Genomic DNA, 20,250 nt, shown 5'->3' with positions numbered 1-20,250 from the left:
ATGTTAGGGGAGTTTGAAACAATCCACAGTAATGCTTTTCTTGTAGATGTTTCAGTTGTTAAACTACCGTTTTGTGGGGTTCCCACCCTTCCCCCTCCATGCCATGTAGTGTTTTGCATTTCCGTATGAATTCTTCCAGCCTGATAATCATGTGTTTTTAAATATTCACTTCATAATACAGAAAATTGTCAGTATGTAATTATTATAGAATTATTACTAGAAATTAACAGTAAACCAATAGGTCCCTCTGTCCTCCCAGCTCTTTTATTTTGCTTTTTGGGGATATCTGCTGATAAAAGAACTAAACTGAGAGTTTGTGTCCTGTACTTTTGTAGCAATGATTGGCAGGATGGGGGTGGGGAAGGGGTTGTTTGGATTGGGTTTAAAGACCTTGGAGTTTGGGTATTGTTTTTTTCTACTCTGTTGGTATTCTCTTCCAGATTTCAAAAGATGGTACCTTTCTAATTAGTGAATAATAATTTTTAATGCTGCAAAGACTTAAGGTATGATATGAAGACTGAGAGTAGTTAGCATGCTTTGAAATAAATACAGTGAAACATGGAAAAGAGTACTGATTTAAAATTGTAGGTAAGTGAGATACTTGATGTATGAATTTACACTAAAGAAGGAGATTTTTCACTTTATCCTTGTTCTCAACACAATGAGTGATAGACATGTAAAAACCTAAACCTACTTGTAAATTTAATACCCAAACTGTCATGAATATACAGTTCTTGTGGGGAGGGGGGAAGAAAGATACTGCTTAAGCTTTTGACACTCCTTTTACTGCTAATTTAAAAGTTTTCCTATAGTAATTCAGTATCATTTCTTTTAAAAAAATGCCAGCTAATTCTCCTTGATAAAGCAGTATAAAAATACTCAAAATATTCTATGTTTAAGTCACTTTTAAGTTTCCATTAGACAAATAAATGCAATATTGATAGAATTTTCCACTTCTGATATAAAATATCCAGAGCAGTATTTATGCTTAGATTTCCCTTCCAAAAGGAAAATAAAATGTTTTAATTTAAATAAGGATATTTGTCTTTCACTGCTTATAAGTCAGAGGGATTCTTTGTTTTGTTGTTTATACTAATGTTTTATAAATTCACAATTTCATTTGAAGGCAAATATTCTTGCTGTAGCTAGTCATGCCATAAAAAGGTTGTTAATGGCTCATCTTCTATTTGTCCCTGCTTTTGAGCAAGGGATATTCAGTGTGCTGGGGTTTTTTTCTTTCAGAACTTTTTAGTTCTGGCATGCAAACTTGATTGCAGGTTATCTTTAGCTGACATTAGATGTGTTTTGAGTAATGTTGCTTTAATGAGTAATTTTTGCCAACTTTCAAATGACATCTGTATTCTGCCTTGTGTATATAAGATCTCAGCTGTTCAAGGTACACTCCTGCTGACCTCTTGAGCTGTTAACTTACACTTGAGTAGGCTGAATATTCCTTGGGTAAGCTTAAGATTGATACATTCCAGGCCTTGACAGCTGCAGAGGTTTTCTGTGCCAACTTCAGGCAGTCTAAGCAGCCGTTTTTCAGAAGAAATTGTTTGGCTCCCAAAACCATTCAGGGAACAGCTTTACCAAGTCCATTAATTCTGCCAAGAGCTTAAAAAGACTGTTTAAACTTCTTTTCATCTTAAAACTGTAATAATTTCTAGCTAATACTAATTCTATTATACAAAATGCTTAATTAATTATATTACTTATATTTAAATGATGCAGTTTTAGCTATTAAAATGTTTAGCATGTTAAATATAAGAAAGTAACATATTATGGTCATTTAACATTCCTTGACTATTTTTTTAATAATACTCTATTGTCATAATAAAAAATTTATACATTTCTGTGTAAACCTTCTTTTTGTGAAGTAAAGATCACATATTTTAACTGCAGCTGAAGTTGGTGTTTTGTTTGGTTTGGTTTGGTTTATTTGTTTGTGTTCAGAGCTTGTTTGTTTGTTACTGGTAACATATAGTTGAAGATGCATTTGTGTCCTTATTCTTTTGCCAGAAGTCCACTTAGGTAGTGGACTATGCTGCTTAGTTTTGTGTACCTTTACAAAAATTCAAGTACCTATCAAGTACGTAGCTTTTCATGATTTAAATTAGAATATCTGGTGATGTAATTACAATATTGCTTTATAGTTCTGTGTGTGCTTGTTCACAGATTGCTGTAGTAACTTTTAATACCAGTTCCTGTCATCATCAAAAATAAACAACATGTATTGGAATAGCGTTGTTTTGCAGTTTTGGAAATTCCAGTGACTTTTAACATATTTCCATAGGATCCTGAAGGCTTTTGTTTGTGTTTTGTGGTGGTTGTTGTTGTTATTTCTTTATTATTTAGTGGATACTACTTAACCTGTTCTGTGTAGCTGTTTCTTTGAAGTTTGTTTGGTGCACATTCAATATTCCTTACTGCAAGAAAGATTTTTTTTTAATTATTTTCCAGTTAGTATGAGTTTTTTAATCTTGTTTTGTCACTGTTTTTTTAACATAGACAGAAATGTTGTGGAAGTCAGGAGTGTCAATTTCACTGACGTGAGCACAATTTGAAGCTGGTTTTACTCTTCCTTGGACAACTTTTAACATAGTCTGCTTGACCAATATTTATAGCTGATTAGAGGTTAAACCAAACTGCTTATTCAGTTAAAAAAGATTGTTTGTACCTAAGTGTTTGTCTTCTCATTAGGAATGTTCATTGAAACTTTGTATTTTAAATTTATCTTATCAAAAGATCAGTTTCTGGGAGATTTGGCAAGGTTTAGGTAGAAAGGTGGTTGCCAGGGAGTCAATACATGCTGGATACTTAGCAAAAATTATGGAAGAGATGTGAACTCTTCCCTCTTCCTGTGTTGTACATATATACATATTGTTCATTAAGAAAAATTCAGTATGTATTAATGTAGATTTTCCTTTTTGTTGGTTTTTTTTTGTGATAGAGGAATGCCATGCTTAGAAGTAAGTGTAGAAGTAAGTGTCTGAAAGTTCTGTGCTGTTCTGTGTTCTTGTGATGCCTCAAGCAATTTCCTAGCTGGGAATTGAACTGTATAGGAGCCTGCAGGGTAGGACAACAAGCAGACACTGCTGCTTGTACGGAATCTCATGGTATTTGATAGTGCTTCTTGCAGTCATAGAGAAGCCAAGTGTCTCAGCTCTTCTAATATTAAAAATATAAGCAGAAAACCCAGCAGCTACTCTCACAGTCTTGTATACAGGACAGTAAAAGGGAAAGCTAAGGAAGCATGATTATAAGCGAATCCAGCTTGTTAAAGAGGCAAACAAAACTGAACTGAACAGAGCTCATGAGCTAGTAAATCAGCATCAGAAACTTTGACTGTTTGCTTGCCTCTAGATTTTTGAGTGTTTGCAGGTGAAATACTATTAAGACTTTTTTATGTTGGTTCTTCTCTCTGCTGTAATGATTTCATGGCCCTTAGACTAATTTGTTAGTGATTTTAAGTAGTTTATTATAAAATACATAGTGAATTCTCTATTAAAAATATAAAAAATGCTCAAACGCTATTTGCACTTCAGTTCTGCTCTCCATATCGCTGATCGCTGATCAGCTGAGCAATTTGAATTAAAATTATTTTAAAATTAGAGTTAGATATAGTGGTTTATTCCTGTTGTCATTGTTCAAACATTTCTTTATCCTGTAAGTGGTGTCATTTAGAGTATAAGAACTACTGATTTAATGTCATTCTAAATAATTAAAAAGAAGTCACATTTCCATTGCTATTATTTGGTGAGGTTTAGTTTGACCACTGTGTCTTGGGCTTTATTTCATTTTTTTTTCTCCCCCTGGCTTTTTTTAGATGTTAAAATTACTCAGAATCTGGGTTGTGTATAGATCCTAATGCTTTTTGGAAGCCTGTAGCAGTTTTTCCAAATCTGAAAAACATTTTTATTTTTCAATCTGTTTCTGCCTGAAAAGAAGTGGTAGGTGATGCATGGTTCAGAGTGTACAGGCATTGTAACTCTTCAAGTGGCATGGCAAGGCATTTTCAGGAGTTGGTGTCTTTTTGAGGACACATGAAACAAGTGCATACTTTTTACTGTCTCTCAGACTAGATCCATAAAAATTTAGAACACTAAAGTGCATAGGGTGATAGCATGCAATGAGAGGTTTTACTTTAAAAAAAAAAAAAGGTGGATAATTGTCTTTTCATCTGAACTGAGTAACCCAATTAATATGATGCTTACTGTTGGTCTTTTAAACTTAATTCTGAGCTGGAAGTTAACCTGTATTTAGCATTTACACTGAACAAAGACTTGGATACTGATGCAAAGTCATTTGAATTCTTATATATATGACATATTGTTTACTTTTGGTATTACCTTTCTTCAGAAAGTGAATGGGATCATGTACCATAATGCACCATAATCCAGTTAGGATTGCTTGTACACAGCAGGGTCACTTACGGCTTTGAAAAGAGGCCTTATGCTGCTAACCTGATTTGGTTAAGAGAGAGATTTCATTCCTTTCAAATGTTATAAGAATAGCACAAAGTTTTTTGTTAATTGTTCGGTTTTATTTAGAAATTCAAGAAATGCAGTCTTCATGTCAACATATTAAAAGCTGTGCACAACCCACCAAGACAGTTGGATGAAATTTCTCTGCTGTTATGAAATAGGAACTCTTTCTGTTGTAGTCCGTTCTGTGTAAGCTAATAATAGTCTTGAATTCTAAGATCTTTGTGGCCATAGCCTTTGTTTTATTTGCTTTCTAATACATTCAGAAATGTAGTCGGACTTGTTAGTGGTGTTCTTTCTTGCAGTAGGTGGTTGATTTTTTCTGAGTTTGCAGCAATACCTTAATCATCAAATCTCCATAAAGTTTCATTCCTTGCTTGGTTGAAATAGTTGATGGCATTTAAAGATTTAAATAAATGTAAACTAGAAATTACAATTGTTGAAAGAGGAGAATATTTTTTAAACCAACAGTCATGAATCCCCTCACTTCTCACTTGCTCAGCATTTTTTCTTATGTTTTTTAGTACGTTTAGCACTACCTCATTTCTCTGCAATTTTAAAAATTAAAATATGTGCATTTCTAAATTTGAAGGAAAAACGCGTCAGAACTTTTAAAAAAATCTTTCAAGCTTTCCTCATAAATCACAGAAAAATAGGTGCAACTATCTCTTCTATTTCTATAATAATTTTTAAGGTTTGTTAAATCCAGAATTGAGTGTGTTTGGCTGTTGCAGTGTTACTCTTGATGAAATAATTTGGGCTCAGCAAACTGATATATCTTCATAAAATCTGCTAGCTTTAGAGAGAGAGGTCTTTTGATTTTATATTGAAGATAGCTGTTTTCTTGTTCTGAAGAAAGAGAAATAATATGATGGAGTGATTTGTTATGCGCTGTTACTGAATACTGCATGTAAAGTTCAAATTTCCTTCCTAGAAGGCAAAACTGATCAGGAGCAAATAAATGAAAAAGATAGCAAAAATTGAAAAAGCATTTTCTACTACTGAGTTTTACTCTAATCCTACAGTATGTGGTCTTTATTGACTCTCATGAGGCTTGTCAAACTTGTAGTGCTGTTGAGCTGTTCTGTGTCTTGGATGACCATTGCTTTTAGCTGTTTCAAGTCACGGCCTCATAATACTGTGATTAAAAGTGCAATCTGTTCTTATTCTTAAGTAATGAGAAATGGGAAACCTGTGGAGAAACCAAAGAGTGGAGTTGAAGATAGGAACTCAGGTCTTCTGTTTCATTTATAATCAAGATGGAGTTGTGCAGAGAGGAGGTACTGTGTTGTTTGTTCAGATGATTTTAATGAAGTTCTGGTTAACTAATGATATCTGTGGTGTCTTACTAGATCAAGTTCCAGAAGCTTGGGAGAAGAAGGAAGTAGAGAAATGGATAGCTATAATAGTGTTGGTTTTCCGTTTAGATTGTGTATTGCCCTCATGCAAATTCTATTTTCTTTTTAACATTTAGATTTGGTATTAGAAAAAATTTCTTCACACGCAGGGTTATCAGGCATTGCAATAGGCTGCCCAGGAAGGTGGGGGTCACCATCCCTGAAGGTATTTAAAGCTGTGTAGATGTCCTACTTAGGGATTAGTGGTGGACTTGGCAGTGTTAGGTTAGCAATTAGATACATTGATCATAAATGTCTTTGCCACTGTAAATGAGTGTAAAAAACTGGTAGACATAGCTGCACTCTCATGATTTTTGGGTGTTGAATAGACCTAGCTGCCAATAGATGATTTTGGCTTATTAGTCCCCAGTTTAGTGTTAGGCTGTGCTCTCTTATTGTTCTATTTGTCTTCATCTTTTGCTGGTTTTTATTTTTCTCCACTGACATTTTTATATAATAAACATAGGGTTTTATATTGTAAAATAACTAATATTGGTGCTTCCAGTAATAAAATGGTATTGGAATAAAAGTACACCAGTGAAAAATAACAACTAGTATGTAGTAGAAGATATAAATCTGGGAAATCTTTTATCTGACATCTAGTTTTCACAAACTTTCTGAAGTCTGTTTTTAAAGAACATTGTTTTCTTGCTCTCATTTGAGTTTTTTTCAGAAGCTTTTATATACTGTAGGTTAGCTGAATGTGTGTTGGAAGACTGATTTAGTGTATATTTTGAAATAAAATCAAAGAGCTACATGTGGTAAAACTTAATGTTGCAGCATGTATTCCAGGCTTAATATGTAATACAATTGTCTGACTGCTAAAAATAACAGTAACAGATATAGCAAAAGGCAGCCTTGTTTGAAGATTATCAGTTTCTATTGCCATATGTCACATTGTATACTCTTTTATTGTTGATTGTAGGTATTTGTGTTCAAAATTCTGTATGGTTAAAATCTTGTTTATACCACAGAACTATTGGCCATGTTTTTGTCATTTGCAGAACAGTGAATCACTTGTAGGGAATTTTCACTAGAATGCTTTTGGTGTTTGTTTTGGTTTTGGTTTTGGGTTTTTTTTTAGTAATTGTCTTTTTAATATGCTCAGTATAACTTTTTTTGTCTGTAAAAGGCATAGCATACATGTAATATATTTTTATCTTCTTTTTTTTCCCTCTTTCTAAGGCTGATAAAGAGTTTGTGCGGTCTCTGTGGAAACACCTGGAAGTGTCAAGTCCAGATCTTATGCAAGCTGTCGGCTTGGTTGTGGAAAGGTGAGTTTGAAGATTTAACATGATGCTAAAATCAACAACCAACCTCTTCTGCTGATACCTTATTCTTTATCTTTCTAAGTGAGAACATTTTTAAAAATGTGTTACAAAAGTTCAATTGCTAAATTTTGTCAAAAGTGCCTAGAATACATTGCAAGTTTCCTTTTTTGGTGCCAGTTGAAGCATACTTCAAAGTGTCCTCTCACTGAGATTTCTGTGCTGCAGCTGAATACAATTTTCGAATTACAAATGTACTGCATATTTTGTTTTTCTGTTGAAAGAGCAGGAGGAGGTAAATGACATTTTCCAGTGTCATAACTTGTTGGATAAGTTATATATAAAAATTAGATTTGTCTGAATTCTTAATGAAGTGAAAAGCTAAGATATGGTAACAGAAAAGATAATCACAGAAATACTGAGTTGGATGGGACCCATCAGGATCATTGAGTCCAGCTCCTGGCCCTGTGCAGGACATCCTCAAGAGTCACACCATGTGCCTGAGAGCATTGTCCAAACGCTTCTTGAACTCTGTCAGCCTTGGTGCTATGACCACTTCCCTGGGGAGCCTGTTCCAGTGCCCAGCCACCCTCTGGGTGAAAAACTTAGATACTGCCTTGATGCATGCAAACATGATAATGAGCTGAATTTTTTTGCAATGGTTGGAAATGTTTTTGAAACCCTTTTAATGTAGTGTTCAGCTTACCAGAAGGCTTGCTACAGGAATCTCGTATATAATAATAGTCTATTATATATGAAGGTGAAGATATATTCTATGTACGTGCTTTGCACTTTGTATAGAGGCTGGTGAATGGTACTCGTACATGAAAGCCTAATAACATACTTCTGTTAAAGTGCTTGTCTAGTTTTTTTACGTCCTCTCCTATGCCTTAGAACACCTCTATGAACTCAAGGTTATACATCTATATCATACCTTTCTCATACTTCTCCGAATTATGAAATTAAGAGAGAAGAATTGCTTCCACAGTATCTTTTTAGGTGTTAACCCCTGACAATCCTGGAATAGGTTTGGATAAAATCCATTCAGTATGTAAGAGTTTTACTAATCAGAACTTTGGAGTTGCTTTGATTTGACAGATGGAACAATATTTTTCTCTTTAACTGGTGTACCTTCGTCTCTTCTGCCTGAGATCAGTCTAATTGCTGCTTCAGAAATAGTTTCTAGCCAGGCTTTACCTGCACAACCAAATTACAGCCCCATATATCCTCTCCTAACTTTTCCAGTTATGTTTCCATAATAATTGCCTAAGTAACTTCAGTTTCATGAAGTTTCATGTACCTCTTCACACTGTCATCCTTTCAGAAAAGTTTTTGTCTTACACCCTACCTTATAGCAGTAAACAATTATTTTTTTTGTTATGCTAGTGTCAATTCGTCTCAGTTCTAATACATTGATATAAGCTTTCCAGGGAATCTGCTACCTAGCACTGCTACTGTCCAGAAAATTACAGGACAAGTGATTTTCTGGCTTTGTTAACCTAGGAAAAATATGTGGATTTAAAGGTTTTAAGAGATAGGATTACAAAGTAATAGTTACAAGCACAATGATTCCTGAAGCATGTCACATGGGAGATCTGTGCTTCTTGCAGCTTCTTGCAGTTTTTGTATATTCTTGCATGGTTGTATCAGGTGAGCTGGAATTTGAAAATTTATGGTCCAATCTGATAAAAACTAGCTAAAGTCTTGGAGGCTTTTTTCCCTTCTCATCTATATTGGAAATAACATTGACCCAGTCATAGCCAAGTTGATAATACTTTCCATCTTGTCCTGGCCTATGGGGAGATTTTGAGATAGAAACAAGCAGAATGAAAAGGATTTAAACCTATTATTGTTTCTTCCTGTGACATGGATACCACCAATATTTGCATAGCTTTATTTTTCAGTGTGTTCTTTCCACCAAGAATTCCATAACTGAGAAACTTTCATTGCCCACCAAATCTTTGTTAGAGACTATCTGAGGTCAGAAGCCAGATACAGAATGGAAACAGACAATCGAAGAAAGCATAGACATGTGTATTCTAGATCATATATATAAAGAATCAAACAATATCGTCCAGTAGATTTCAGTCATTAAATTGATAAAAGAGACAGCTGAGCTTTCTTCGTAAGATTACAATGACAAAAATAAAAAGATACAGGACAAAATGTTCATTTGGAACCTTATAACTTACACCACAGATGTATGATGAAGAAAAAACCAGATATATTAGGGGGAATTGAGTGGGCAGTATTAGCTGTACTATCAGCTTATGTTTATAGCATTAGACAATTCCTTATAGTATCTTTTTACAAACAAATTAGGGAAATCTAAAAGGTATAATTTGGGGGACTAAGGGGGAATTAATAGTACCTTGCCATTATTTGTCTGATATTTTGAAATGCTTTCATGGTCCTAAAATAGAAGTTCACCTGCCCTGAAATTGTAAAAATGTAGCTTGTACCTTTTTATGGCTATGCTGCTGATTCCTGTAATACATCAGTGATATGCTTTTCAGCAGTCTTTGCCGTTCTTGCTGGATAACTGTGACTATATTCCCAATTTAATATTCAGATATAAACAAAAAATTATCTTTACTGTGCAAATGAGAAATGCCTTTGGGATATGTAAAAGCCTCCAGGTATTTTCAAACAAGCCATTGTAAAACTACTACTCATGTTAGTACACTTTCCAGCTACTTTAAATACTATTGATCTCAGTATTATGTAGAGAGCACACTACTTCTAGTTCACTGCCTTTTTTTTATGATTTAAAAAATATGCTAGAAAATACCTCTTATTAGGTAAATGCATGTGTGAACTGAAATGGAGTTGGGGTTCAGATGAGAGTATCAAAGATTTTGAAATATTTTTGCAAAGTTCAGAACTCCGATTTAAGACACTCCTATAGTACACGTGATCTTGACAAGTTAACAGACTAATTTTTCTCTAGGGCTTCAACCTGATTCCTTTCTTTTCTTAGGAAAGGGGATGTAGCAGGATCCATTAATGATCAAACTGTGGCAGTGATACAAGACTTGGTAGATATACATGGGGTTTGTATTATGCTAGATGATACCCTTAAAGATACTTATATTTGGCAAGCTTGCCTTACGTAGATGTTTTTCCACACCTAAATTTTGACTCTGCTGTATCTTACAGGTCTTAACAAAGAGAAAGAATGGATTTATCATTTCAGAAACAGTGGCAACCTGTATGTTAGTTCTGAATGAGAGTTTTGTTGTTGTTCTTCCTGGGGAGTTACATCTATCTAAAGGTGGGCAAATGGACAAAAATATGGCTGAAAAGCAAGAGATCATAAATAACTAAAGAATTTTTGGAAAGGTACTTGCAGGAGTTTATGCTGTGGTTTGCAGCATTCTGTGAATAGCAAATTGTGGAAGAAACATTAAACAAGTTGGCATAGGTTCTTCACTGACTGACAATATGCAGATACTGAAAATGGTAGGTACTTTTTATATAAAAGGATAAGTGAATGTGCTGTGTGAATGGGCAATATAGATTGCCTGTATTAATTGAAAAATAATTAAAAATCTGTATCTTGCATCTTTTGAAGGGCTGATAAATATCGTGCAGAAGCTTTCTGAAACCACCATTTTGCTCTTGTGCCAATTAACAGGAAACAGAATGACAGGAAGCCAAGGAAGTAAACAAGATTCAAGACATTTTTAAAGGCCATTACCATTTTGTTACTCTGAATTTAAAGTAAAATGGACTCCCCAGTTATTATCACTCAATAAAATGGACAGAATAATAGAGTATAACAGTACAACCTTTCTGTCTAAGGTCAAATAATTGTGATTTTCTACAGTTAATGAAAGTTTAATATCCTGTTTCATTAAAAATTCTCAGAACATTGAACATAAGTCAACATTCCATGGAGAAGAAGGTATTATGCAGTTTGCATGTATGCATATCTGCATATCAGAGCACAAAATATTGACATGATAATTGCAGTCAAGCCTGATTGAACAGCGGCCTCTGGGAATTCAGCTGGTGTTGTACCAACTGGATGGCTGCTCAGGACACAGTTTGAAATGCAAGGTGCAAGTTAGCACTTTATTCAGCACAGGCAGGCATCATTTAAAAATCCTTGGGGGAAACCCTGGTGATGTGCAGATGTTAAAGCAGTCTGTTCTGAAGTGCTGATATTTTGAACACTGTAAGAGACTTGTGTGTTTTAGATGAAAAATGTTTGCAAAATTGTTAGGCAAAAACGTCACCATTTTCTGTACTCCTTTAGTGTAAAAATATGTTTAATATTTTATGTATGTTGCTTAAAATAAGAGGCTTTAATAAATCATCTAATTAATTAAATCAAGTTGGAGATGCAAGAAGAATAACGTTTTTGTAATGATGCCTTTCCATTTTGATATGTATCATGGAACATAGAACTGACTCTGTAAATAATTTACTAAGGAAATAATTTCATGTTATGTATTTTATTTGGATCTTAAATTATTTTTGTAAAGAAACAAAATAGGTGTGTGCAACTATATTATAGAAAGTAACTGCTTAGAAAAGTGCAAAATGTGTGGTATTCATTTAAATTCCTTTTTGCTCCATGCTGTCTGAATCTTTTAAAAGTATATTTGTAAGTATTAAAAGAAAAAAAATTTATATGTATCAATTGTAATTCATCATGAAGTATAAAGATCTTCTAGGAGGTGAAATTAAACTCTTGATTAAATGCAGACTATTTAGCTCTGCAGTTTTTTTAGCATTTCTCAATACATGGAAACACAGTAAGGTTTCTTCATGAAATATTAAGGCATAGGTTCTGTTTCTGCTAACCACTGACTGTGCAACCGCAGGGATGTGACTGTACACAGTAATTACAGTATTGGTGCCATACTTACAGTTACATTGACAGTCTGTGCTCTACAACTTCACTTTGCACATGAGCGATTCATTTTCTATTTAATACAAACATAGAATGTGTGTATTTTGGAAGTCTGTAATATAGTTGAAAGTTGGAGGACAGGGAAATAAGGTAATCAAATTAAAGGTGCATTACACAAACTGATATTTTACAGCCTTTCTAGTTCTGCAGCCTTTTATAAGCTTTGAAATATCTTTCAAAAGTAACAGTGTTTCTAGAAGCAATTTATTTTAGTTGGAATATACTGTTAAAATACAGCCTTTTCTCTTTTTACCATACTGCCCAGAGTTCACAGCGTAACCATAACTTTCTGTGTAAGGCCAAATTTGTAGATGTGTTTTAGTTTTTGAGGGTTTTTTGGTTGATTGGTTCGAGTTTTTTTAATCCCACTGTTTGTAAAACTGAATGGATGAATTCCATGTAACATGTAAACAGCAAATTAAATTTATTAGTTAAAATTATTTTCATTTAATTGATGTATAACATAATTATATGTGACTTCAAGTTACTTTTTCTTGACAAATGGTTAGATACTTGTCTGACTAAGACCTGTAGCAGGATACAAGATGCCTCTACGCCCATACTGCTTTTGCTGAAGATTTTAGGAAGAATGTTGTTTTAGAAACTTAAACAAAATTCTGGTTTTTAAAATGTTAAGGTTTTTGATGATTTTGTACCTCATTCTTAGTTAAACATTTTTTCACAGTCTAATATTTCATTTGTACCAAGCTATTAAAATTGTGCAAAATGTCAGAAATGTTGTCCTGCTGTATAAATGAGTAGAGCGTAACACAGGAAAAAAATCACATCACAGGAAAAGTGTCAAGCTTAAGAATATTTTCTTGATTTCTTCATTTTTATGGGAAGCTGAATCTCGATAATCTTTGTATCTAAATGCATCTGTGTTAAACATTTAAAATAGGTAGTACTCATGGGAAAACTGATTGGAGCTCAAAACTTTTACAAATTGACAGCCTCTCTTCACTCCATTTTTCATACTAAAGAAGTCTGCAAATATTCTTAGCTCACATCATTATTGCTCATCAGTGATTCTAATTAGCTAAACAGGAGTTTGTCTCAGTCATTGATCATCATCAGCTTCTTGACAGCGCCTGAATTTCTGCCCCCTCCATATTCCAGTGGACTTTTAAAAATATATTTTAAATACTTAACAGCTCAATTAATAAAGTTGTTTGAAGATTTTTTTCTTAATATTTGTTACCCTTTGAAAAAAGAGGAGGTGATTGCTGCAATTCCTATCAAGTCTCATTTGAAGGTGCAACTGCAGGTCCAAATATGATATGTAAGTTCTAGTCAGTCATACTACCTTGTGGGGAACTATCCTGTGATGAGTATGGAAAACAGTCTTATACCTCCAGGAGAAGCTGCTGATAAAGAGGAGGTTTCAATTTGTGCTTTAGGCTTCTGACAACATCCATTGTGTGCTTATATTGTGGAAATTAGAACATTTTTCTTTAACTGTGGGTGGTAACGTGTGAAACTATTTTTGGTGGCATTACTACAACCTGTGCTATCTAGGAAGTCTGAAAAAAAACCTCATAAAAGAAAAAAAATTACTTAAACTTTTCCCTTTCATTACAGTGATGATCTATCTGTTTTTATAAACTATGTTCCTTGACATCTTTGTTCAAAGGAGTGTTTGACCAAGTATCAGAAAAGTGGAAAATGCTGCATTTAACTAGAAATGTACTTTCAACCACTGGCTAGTGTGTGTGTCTATTACAGGCATATTTTTTGCTTTAACAGTGATCTGTATTTTTTTTGTCTCCAGTCCCAGACTTTATTCTTCAAACCCCTCTCATGCAACCATATCCTTAAGTCAGAGGGCTCCATAAATTCTTGACTACCAATAATATACCAGAGTTGGCTGTGAATACTATTTTTTGAAGCAGTTTGTTCTTTACTTGGTTCTTGGCTGGCTTATTCACTTTCTTCCTAAAGAAATTAGGAAAAATAAATTAAAAAAAAAATTACACCCCCACAACTGTAAAGTTCTTTAGGGCTGAGAAGTCTGCTTAACTGACCAGATTTTCAGATCGATTAGTGCAATAGAAAAGAAGTTTAATAATACTTTTCAAGTGATAATTGCATAGTTGAGTTAGGAGGCTAGCTAATTACCCAGTATTGGTGTTTAATTGAGTCTTGTTTTAAGTAAGGTTGACTTTGTGAGAGGAGATGATGGTTAGAGTTGGGAAGATGATGGTATATTGTGGATGGTAGATACAGAATGAGTGGTAGAGCAATGATTTAATAAACAGCTGAATTAAAATGGAGAGGGAAATGTGAGAACAAAGAATGGATTGGACTTTCCAGCTAGCAGTTAAAGTCAGGATACTTCTGAGAATTAGAGGCAATGCTATTCAGTGATTCAAGGGGCTTGTGTGTTTGTGCCTTTTGTGGTATGATTCTTCTAGTGTCTGAACATTACTATTCTAAGTACTTTGTACTAAAGACTTTCTTTGCCTTGTGTCATCTGAAGCGCTTAGAATTTTGGATCAACCGGTTTTGTGTATGTGTCTGATCTTAAATTCTTAAGTTGTCTAGCTGTATTTAAGACTTGAGGAAACTTTGAATGTTTAATGCTTGAATACTTAAGTTTTAGACATATGCTGGTATAGGTCTGTCACTTGCTCAAATAGATTATGGTGTAACATGCATATTGGAGAGCGATACCTTCCTCCCAAAATATTTGAGGTTTGATTACTGAAACTGTTGTCTTTGAGAAAGGGTACTTGCTGATAGACATTAAGAACCCCACAGCAAAGTAATTAAATATAAAGTGACGGGGGGTAAGCTGTAACCCCCCTTAAGCAAGACCCAGAAGGACCACTCTGCGTGCAAGTCACAGTGTGACACAAAGTGGCCATTTATTGAACATGGATGCCGGCTTATAAAGGGAGAGCAGGGAACTTGTTAGAACAAAGGGTGGAAACTGGGAGAAGTATTCAAGGAGCAGCCAATCACAGTAACAAGGGATGGAACTTATCTAAACATGGACAAATGAAAAACTACCTCTGGAGAATACTGGAATGTGGCATGGTTGGACAAATAAGGAAAGGGTTTACACAGAACCAATAGGAGAAAAAGTAACGGGTACAGAGAAGGGAATCATACATTCTCATAATAAAACATATTATACCAACAAGAGAACAATTGTATAACTAAGTAAAACACCGGAAATAGGCACTCTCGTGGTTATGGTGATCATATCTTGTGCATGACGGCGTAGGAGAACTCTGAGAGGTTTGCTTCCTCTTCCTCCACTCTCTCCTCATTAGTTCTCTTCCACCACTCGTAAGACTCTCTTGGGGCACCTCCGTCTCCCCCTTCTTTGTTTAAAAGAACTGGAAAAGCTTGAGATACACTTTTAAACACAGCTTTTTTGACAAAACATATGATGCATGGGATAAAAGTTAGAATGGAAAATGTGGTTAACAGAAAAATCACGCTTTAAAAAATTAATTTATTTACCCATTTCAGGAGTGAAGGGAAATGAAGCCAGTCCAACAGCCCTGCAATTCCTTGGTCTTGATTAATGGTTATATTGTTCACTAATTTTTTAAATTTTTTAATACTATGGTGTACAGCTTTGGCGTGATCAGAGAAATTGAAGCAACAGAGGCTTCAAAATCCTACCATCCATGGCCACGGGCCAGGAGCAGGAAGTCAATAGCTGCTCAATTTTGGAGGCTGGCTTCTTTGATCTTTAAAGTATCAGCCAAGAGCCCTTCGGTAGCAGAGGTGGTAGCATTCGCTTCTCTTCCTAGCCAACAAGCCATATGTGCAAGGGTAGAAAGTGCATATGCAGTCCTGATTCCAGAGAAGGGGAAACTACCCCAAAAGTTCCAGGTTTGGAACCACAGTTCCATGTGAGGGTTGCAATTAGGTGGAACATGAATGTAATGTAACTTTTCCTGTCCTTCAATGGCAGAAAGAGTTGGACCATATTCAGGGACTCTTTCACTGACTTAATGATTTTCTGGTTTGTGTAAATCTTAGTAGTTGGAATTTTGCTGGGTTAAATAGGGCAAGTTTTCCAATGGAACATGGTCCTCCCACAGGGTAACCAGGAATTCCTTGCCGGGTTCTGTCTTCACAAAAGAATCCTTTTGGCAGTTTCCTAGGTTTTGTAAACCTCTCAGTGGGAAGGATGTACGGTTTGATACCATTGCACCATGCAGAAGTATTTGGTACACCTTCGAATTAGGAGATAAAAGGAAGGGATAAAAGGAATTCATTAGTTCTGTGGGTAGTATAACGCTGAAATGATATATAAGCACTGGCCAATGTGGACCCTAAAAGGTCTAATTCTGAAGGGACGATGTCGATTGGTGCCATGCGAGAGAAGGTGTGGGAGAGGCGCCTTGTTCATTCTGGTATGGCAAATGAGAAGGTATTTTTCCATGGTAAGAGGAAGATGACAATCAGCAAGATATTCAGGCATCTCCAAGGTATGGTTTTATGCGCTTGGAGGGTATCGATTTTGGCCCAATGTCTGTGGAGATACAAGCATGACCTCACCCCCAAGTGATAATGGGGAAAGGTCCCAACCAATTGTCAGTTAACAGGTGTTTATACAGGATTTTAGCTTTTGGAGATGGTACCAGATCTTTAACAGAAAAATGTCGGAAAACTGGAGGATGTCTGTCCTCAATTCTATTAAGGAAGTTAAGGACGTACATTACTTTCTGAAGGCGCTCATTGGGTGAGAGGTTCCCACTCCCCCTTTTTTGTTTCTTCAACATGGACTTCATGGTTCTGTGGGCTCTTTCCACAATGCCTTGTCCAGTTGGAGAGTGGGAAATGTTCGTGCGATGTTCCACGCCCCACAACACCAAGAACTCCTGGGTGCTTTGCGCCACGTAGGAAGGTCCGTTATCTGTTTTTATTTGTTTTGGGATTCCTGTATGGGCAAAAGCTGTAGTTGGGTGTTTTTAGACATCATGGCTTTTTTCCCCAGAGTGAGCGGTGGCAACTGTGTGGCCCGAAAAAGTGACACATGAATGAATTTCCATTTGTTAAAGTAACCGATGTGTGTCACGTCTGTCTGCCAGATTTGCAAAGGAGCCAGCCCTGGAGGGTTCACACCCTCAGTTGGTAGAGGAGTGATTAGCTGACAGTCTGGGCAGGCAGAGATGATATCTCGTGATTGTTTTTGAGACATACCAAATTGGTTTTGCAGGGCTCTAACACTGGTGAAAGAAGTTGTGAGATATTTTTGCTTGTTCAAGACGTTGTGGGATGACTGCCGACCTTGCTAAAAGGTCAGCTTGGTGATTCCCCTCTGCAATTGGACCTGGAAGAGTGGTGTGGGAGCGGATATGAGTGATAAAAAAAGAAGAAGATCTGTGATCAACAACATAAAGTAATTTTTGGAATAAATAGAATAACTGTTCATTTTTAATACCTTTCAAGTAAGAATTTTCACAGCGTTGGACAATGCCAGCGACATATGCTCAATCAGAAATAATGTTAAGTTTATCTGGGAATAAGGATAGAGCTCAAACAACTGCTGATAATTCAACCAGTTGTGGTGAGCCTGAAACATGTCCTGTTTCCACTCCATATGTTCTTTCCAGACTATCACCACATTTCCAGGGGTCCCTGAACCATCTGTAAATACAGTCCGTGCATTAGGGATAGGATTTGGAGTCCAATTCGAACTATATTCTAACAGAATTTTATTTATGTTTTGCACAAATTTGCACAGTGGTAAATGTACTTTGATTTGGCCTGCAAAATCTGAAAGGGAGACTTGGAAATCTAGGCTCATTATCAACATTTGCTCCAGGAGTTGGCAAGTCACTGGAAGATAAATCTCTTTTGGGTCTGAACCTGAGAGTTCCCAGCACCTGGTCCGGCCCTTAAAACATAATTTGGCTCACAGTTCAGGTAAGGAAACCAAAGTTTTGGGAAGCTGGTGGGGAAGAAAGATCCACTCCCACAAACAAATCTTACTATTGCTGGAATAGAATTCGCCCAATTGTGCAAAAGGTTGAGTAGGTCCCCTCAACACAATGAACACCACTTCTTCCTTTTCTAGTCTTCGATGTACCTGCAAGGAATTGATTTTGTTAGTAACAAGTTCTACGGACTCTGGCATCAGTGTTCGGGGAGATGCTAATTCAGGGTTCCCCTTTAATATTTCAAATAGGGAATGTAAATAGTCTGTAACTAGGCCTACTACGGGATGCAACCAGTTGAGAGTCCCTAGGATTTTTTGCAGGTCATTGAGAGTTGACACCTGCAAAGGAGTGGTTATTTTCTGAGGTTTTATAGTCAAGTTTGTAATTTGCCACCCCAGATATTTCCAGGGGGCAGACACTTGTTGTCCTGCTGAATGAGAGAAGATTTGACATGTTAACATTGGTCTGGTTTTTGATACTTGTGTCCAGTTCACAGATGGTGTTTCTTCTTGGATACAATCTTCAAAATGTTGCAATGTCGCAGATGTCAGTAAAAGAGCTCTATTGAGGAAGAAGAAAGTTGCACAGTTACTTTTAAGTCACTTAAATTCCCATCAGGAACAATTTTAGGATTGATTGTAATTCCTTTTTCTTTACATTCTAAATGTGAGGATAATAAAAAGTTATCATTTCCTGCAGTGTTTTTGTCAGGAATTACTGAAATTTCCTGTGGATCTAATGTTTCAATTACATAATTTCTTGCAGGAAACAAAGTTACTTCATAAGTTTTTAGTCCCACTCTTCTGCCATTGGAGTGGGAGTTTGTTGTTTGTCATGGTGGAATTTTGGGGCTCTTGGGGTCATCGCGTGGTCCCTTGTGCTTTCTTTCCCATCTCCCTGTTTGCAGCACTGACAGTGTCGTTGTTTTCTGTTTTGTAGGGGACTCCCATCCTTTAGTTGCGTTGAATGGCAAAACCAATGCCAGTGATACCCTTTTTGGCATCTGGGACATGGGCTTTTTGGTGGAGTAAGGGGTTTCCTCACTTCTGGACATTCATGTGAAAAATGTCCAAATCGATTACATTTAAGACATTTATTTTTCATTTTGTCTGCTTCTGTTATCTCTTATTACTTTTGTTCTTGCTTGTTCTGCTTCTACTAAGGCATCTGCAATAATTTTTCCTTTATGTCGATTAGAACCGATCTCTTTGCACGCCTGTATCATAGATGTGGACATGGGGTTTGAGAGTGCTTGCAGGACTGGTTGACAGTCTGAATTAGCCTGTTCAATTACCAATTTTAAAAACAACGCATCCTGAGCTTCTGGATATTTTATTTGGTGGGTAATTGCATCTCACAAATGGTTGACAAAATCATAAAAAGGCTCTTTAAGGCCTTGTTGTATGTGAGCAGACAGTGGTGTTGTCATCGTTGCTTCTGCAACTGTCCTTATAGCTCTAAGTGCCAGACTTTTTGTTTTGTCTAAATAATCCAGAGGGATTTTTGCTTGTGCCCAGTTAGAGGAATATGGACCCTCTCCATATAAACGGTTGATTGATTCTTGTACTGGTACTCGGCAGCTATTAAGGGACTCTTGTGCAGATTATCGGATTAAATTTTTCCATTCTTGTTCAAAAAGCATATATTGCATTGTATTTAGAATTGCTTGGGTAACTACTCTAATGTCATTTGGGGTAAATGTATAGGCAGAAAAAAGAGAGTCTAACATTCCAGTAACAAATGGAGAGTTAAGTCCATATTCAGTTACAGCTTTTTTTGTATCTCTCAAAATCAGATATGACACTGTTAAGATTCTGCCTCAGTTAAAATGTTAAATACATTTCAGACATTAAATGTCTTTTGGAATACTTTTTGAATATTCATGGTTTGACTTTTCTTTGCTCATTACAGTGCCTGAATTGTTTTCTTTATGAAGATTATTTTTTAATGCCATACAACTGCTTAAGACTATTTCCTGTATATTTTTATTTCTCCTAGCTAAATGTAGCTTAAATGCATATCTTTTCAGGTGGGTTTTTCTTAGTTTTCTTCAAGTCCTACAACACATCAGTTGTGTAATGGTTTGAGAGCCCCAAAATCCAATTCTCGAGTCCAAGCCTCCCTCCCACATCTCACCCTGGTATGAGATGAGTTCTTCAGACAACACACAAGACTCAATATGGGGGAAAGGGAAATATATTATGATGCCTGCTCAGCTGGTGTTACGAAAAAATTCAGGAGCCGTAAGCTGGGGTGAGATAAGAAAGGGTTTAA

At 35.9% G+C, this 20,250-nt stretch overlaps 1 protein-coding gene across 2 annotated transcripts in view; it reads left to right on the top strand.

The window, feature by feature from the left end:
- LOC113981685 (centlein-like) overlaps positions 1-20,250 on the top strand; it is a 42,585-nt gene that overhangs the window by 15,993 nt on the left and 6,342 nt on the right. The window contains exons 1-2 of one of the 2 annotated variants that reach the window (XR_003538492.1): positions 1,410-1,458; positions 7,067-7,155. Coding sequence is in view for 1 of the 2 variants with exons in the window: in XM_027709217.1 (XP_027565018.1) it covers positions 7,067-7,155 (89 nt within the window). In the remaining variant the exon portion in view is untranslated. Of the gene's footprint in view, positions 1-1,409; positions 1,459-7,066; positions 7,156-20,250 lie in introns of those variants that run through there. The other variant, XM_027709217.1, reaches the window with a different exon arrangement.

This window comes from Neopelma chrysocephalum, unplaced genomic scaffold (genome assembly GCF_003984885.1).
Source record: "Neopelma chrysocephalum unplaced genomic scaffold, ASM398488v2 Primary Assembly neopelma1_96710, whole genome shotgun sequence".
Taxonomy (NCBI): domain Eukaryota; kingdom Metazoa; phylum Chordata; class Aves; order Passeriformes; family Pipridae; genus Neopelma; species Neopelma chrysocephalum.
This window is presented reverse-complemented; position numbering and strand designations above follow the sequence as displayed.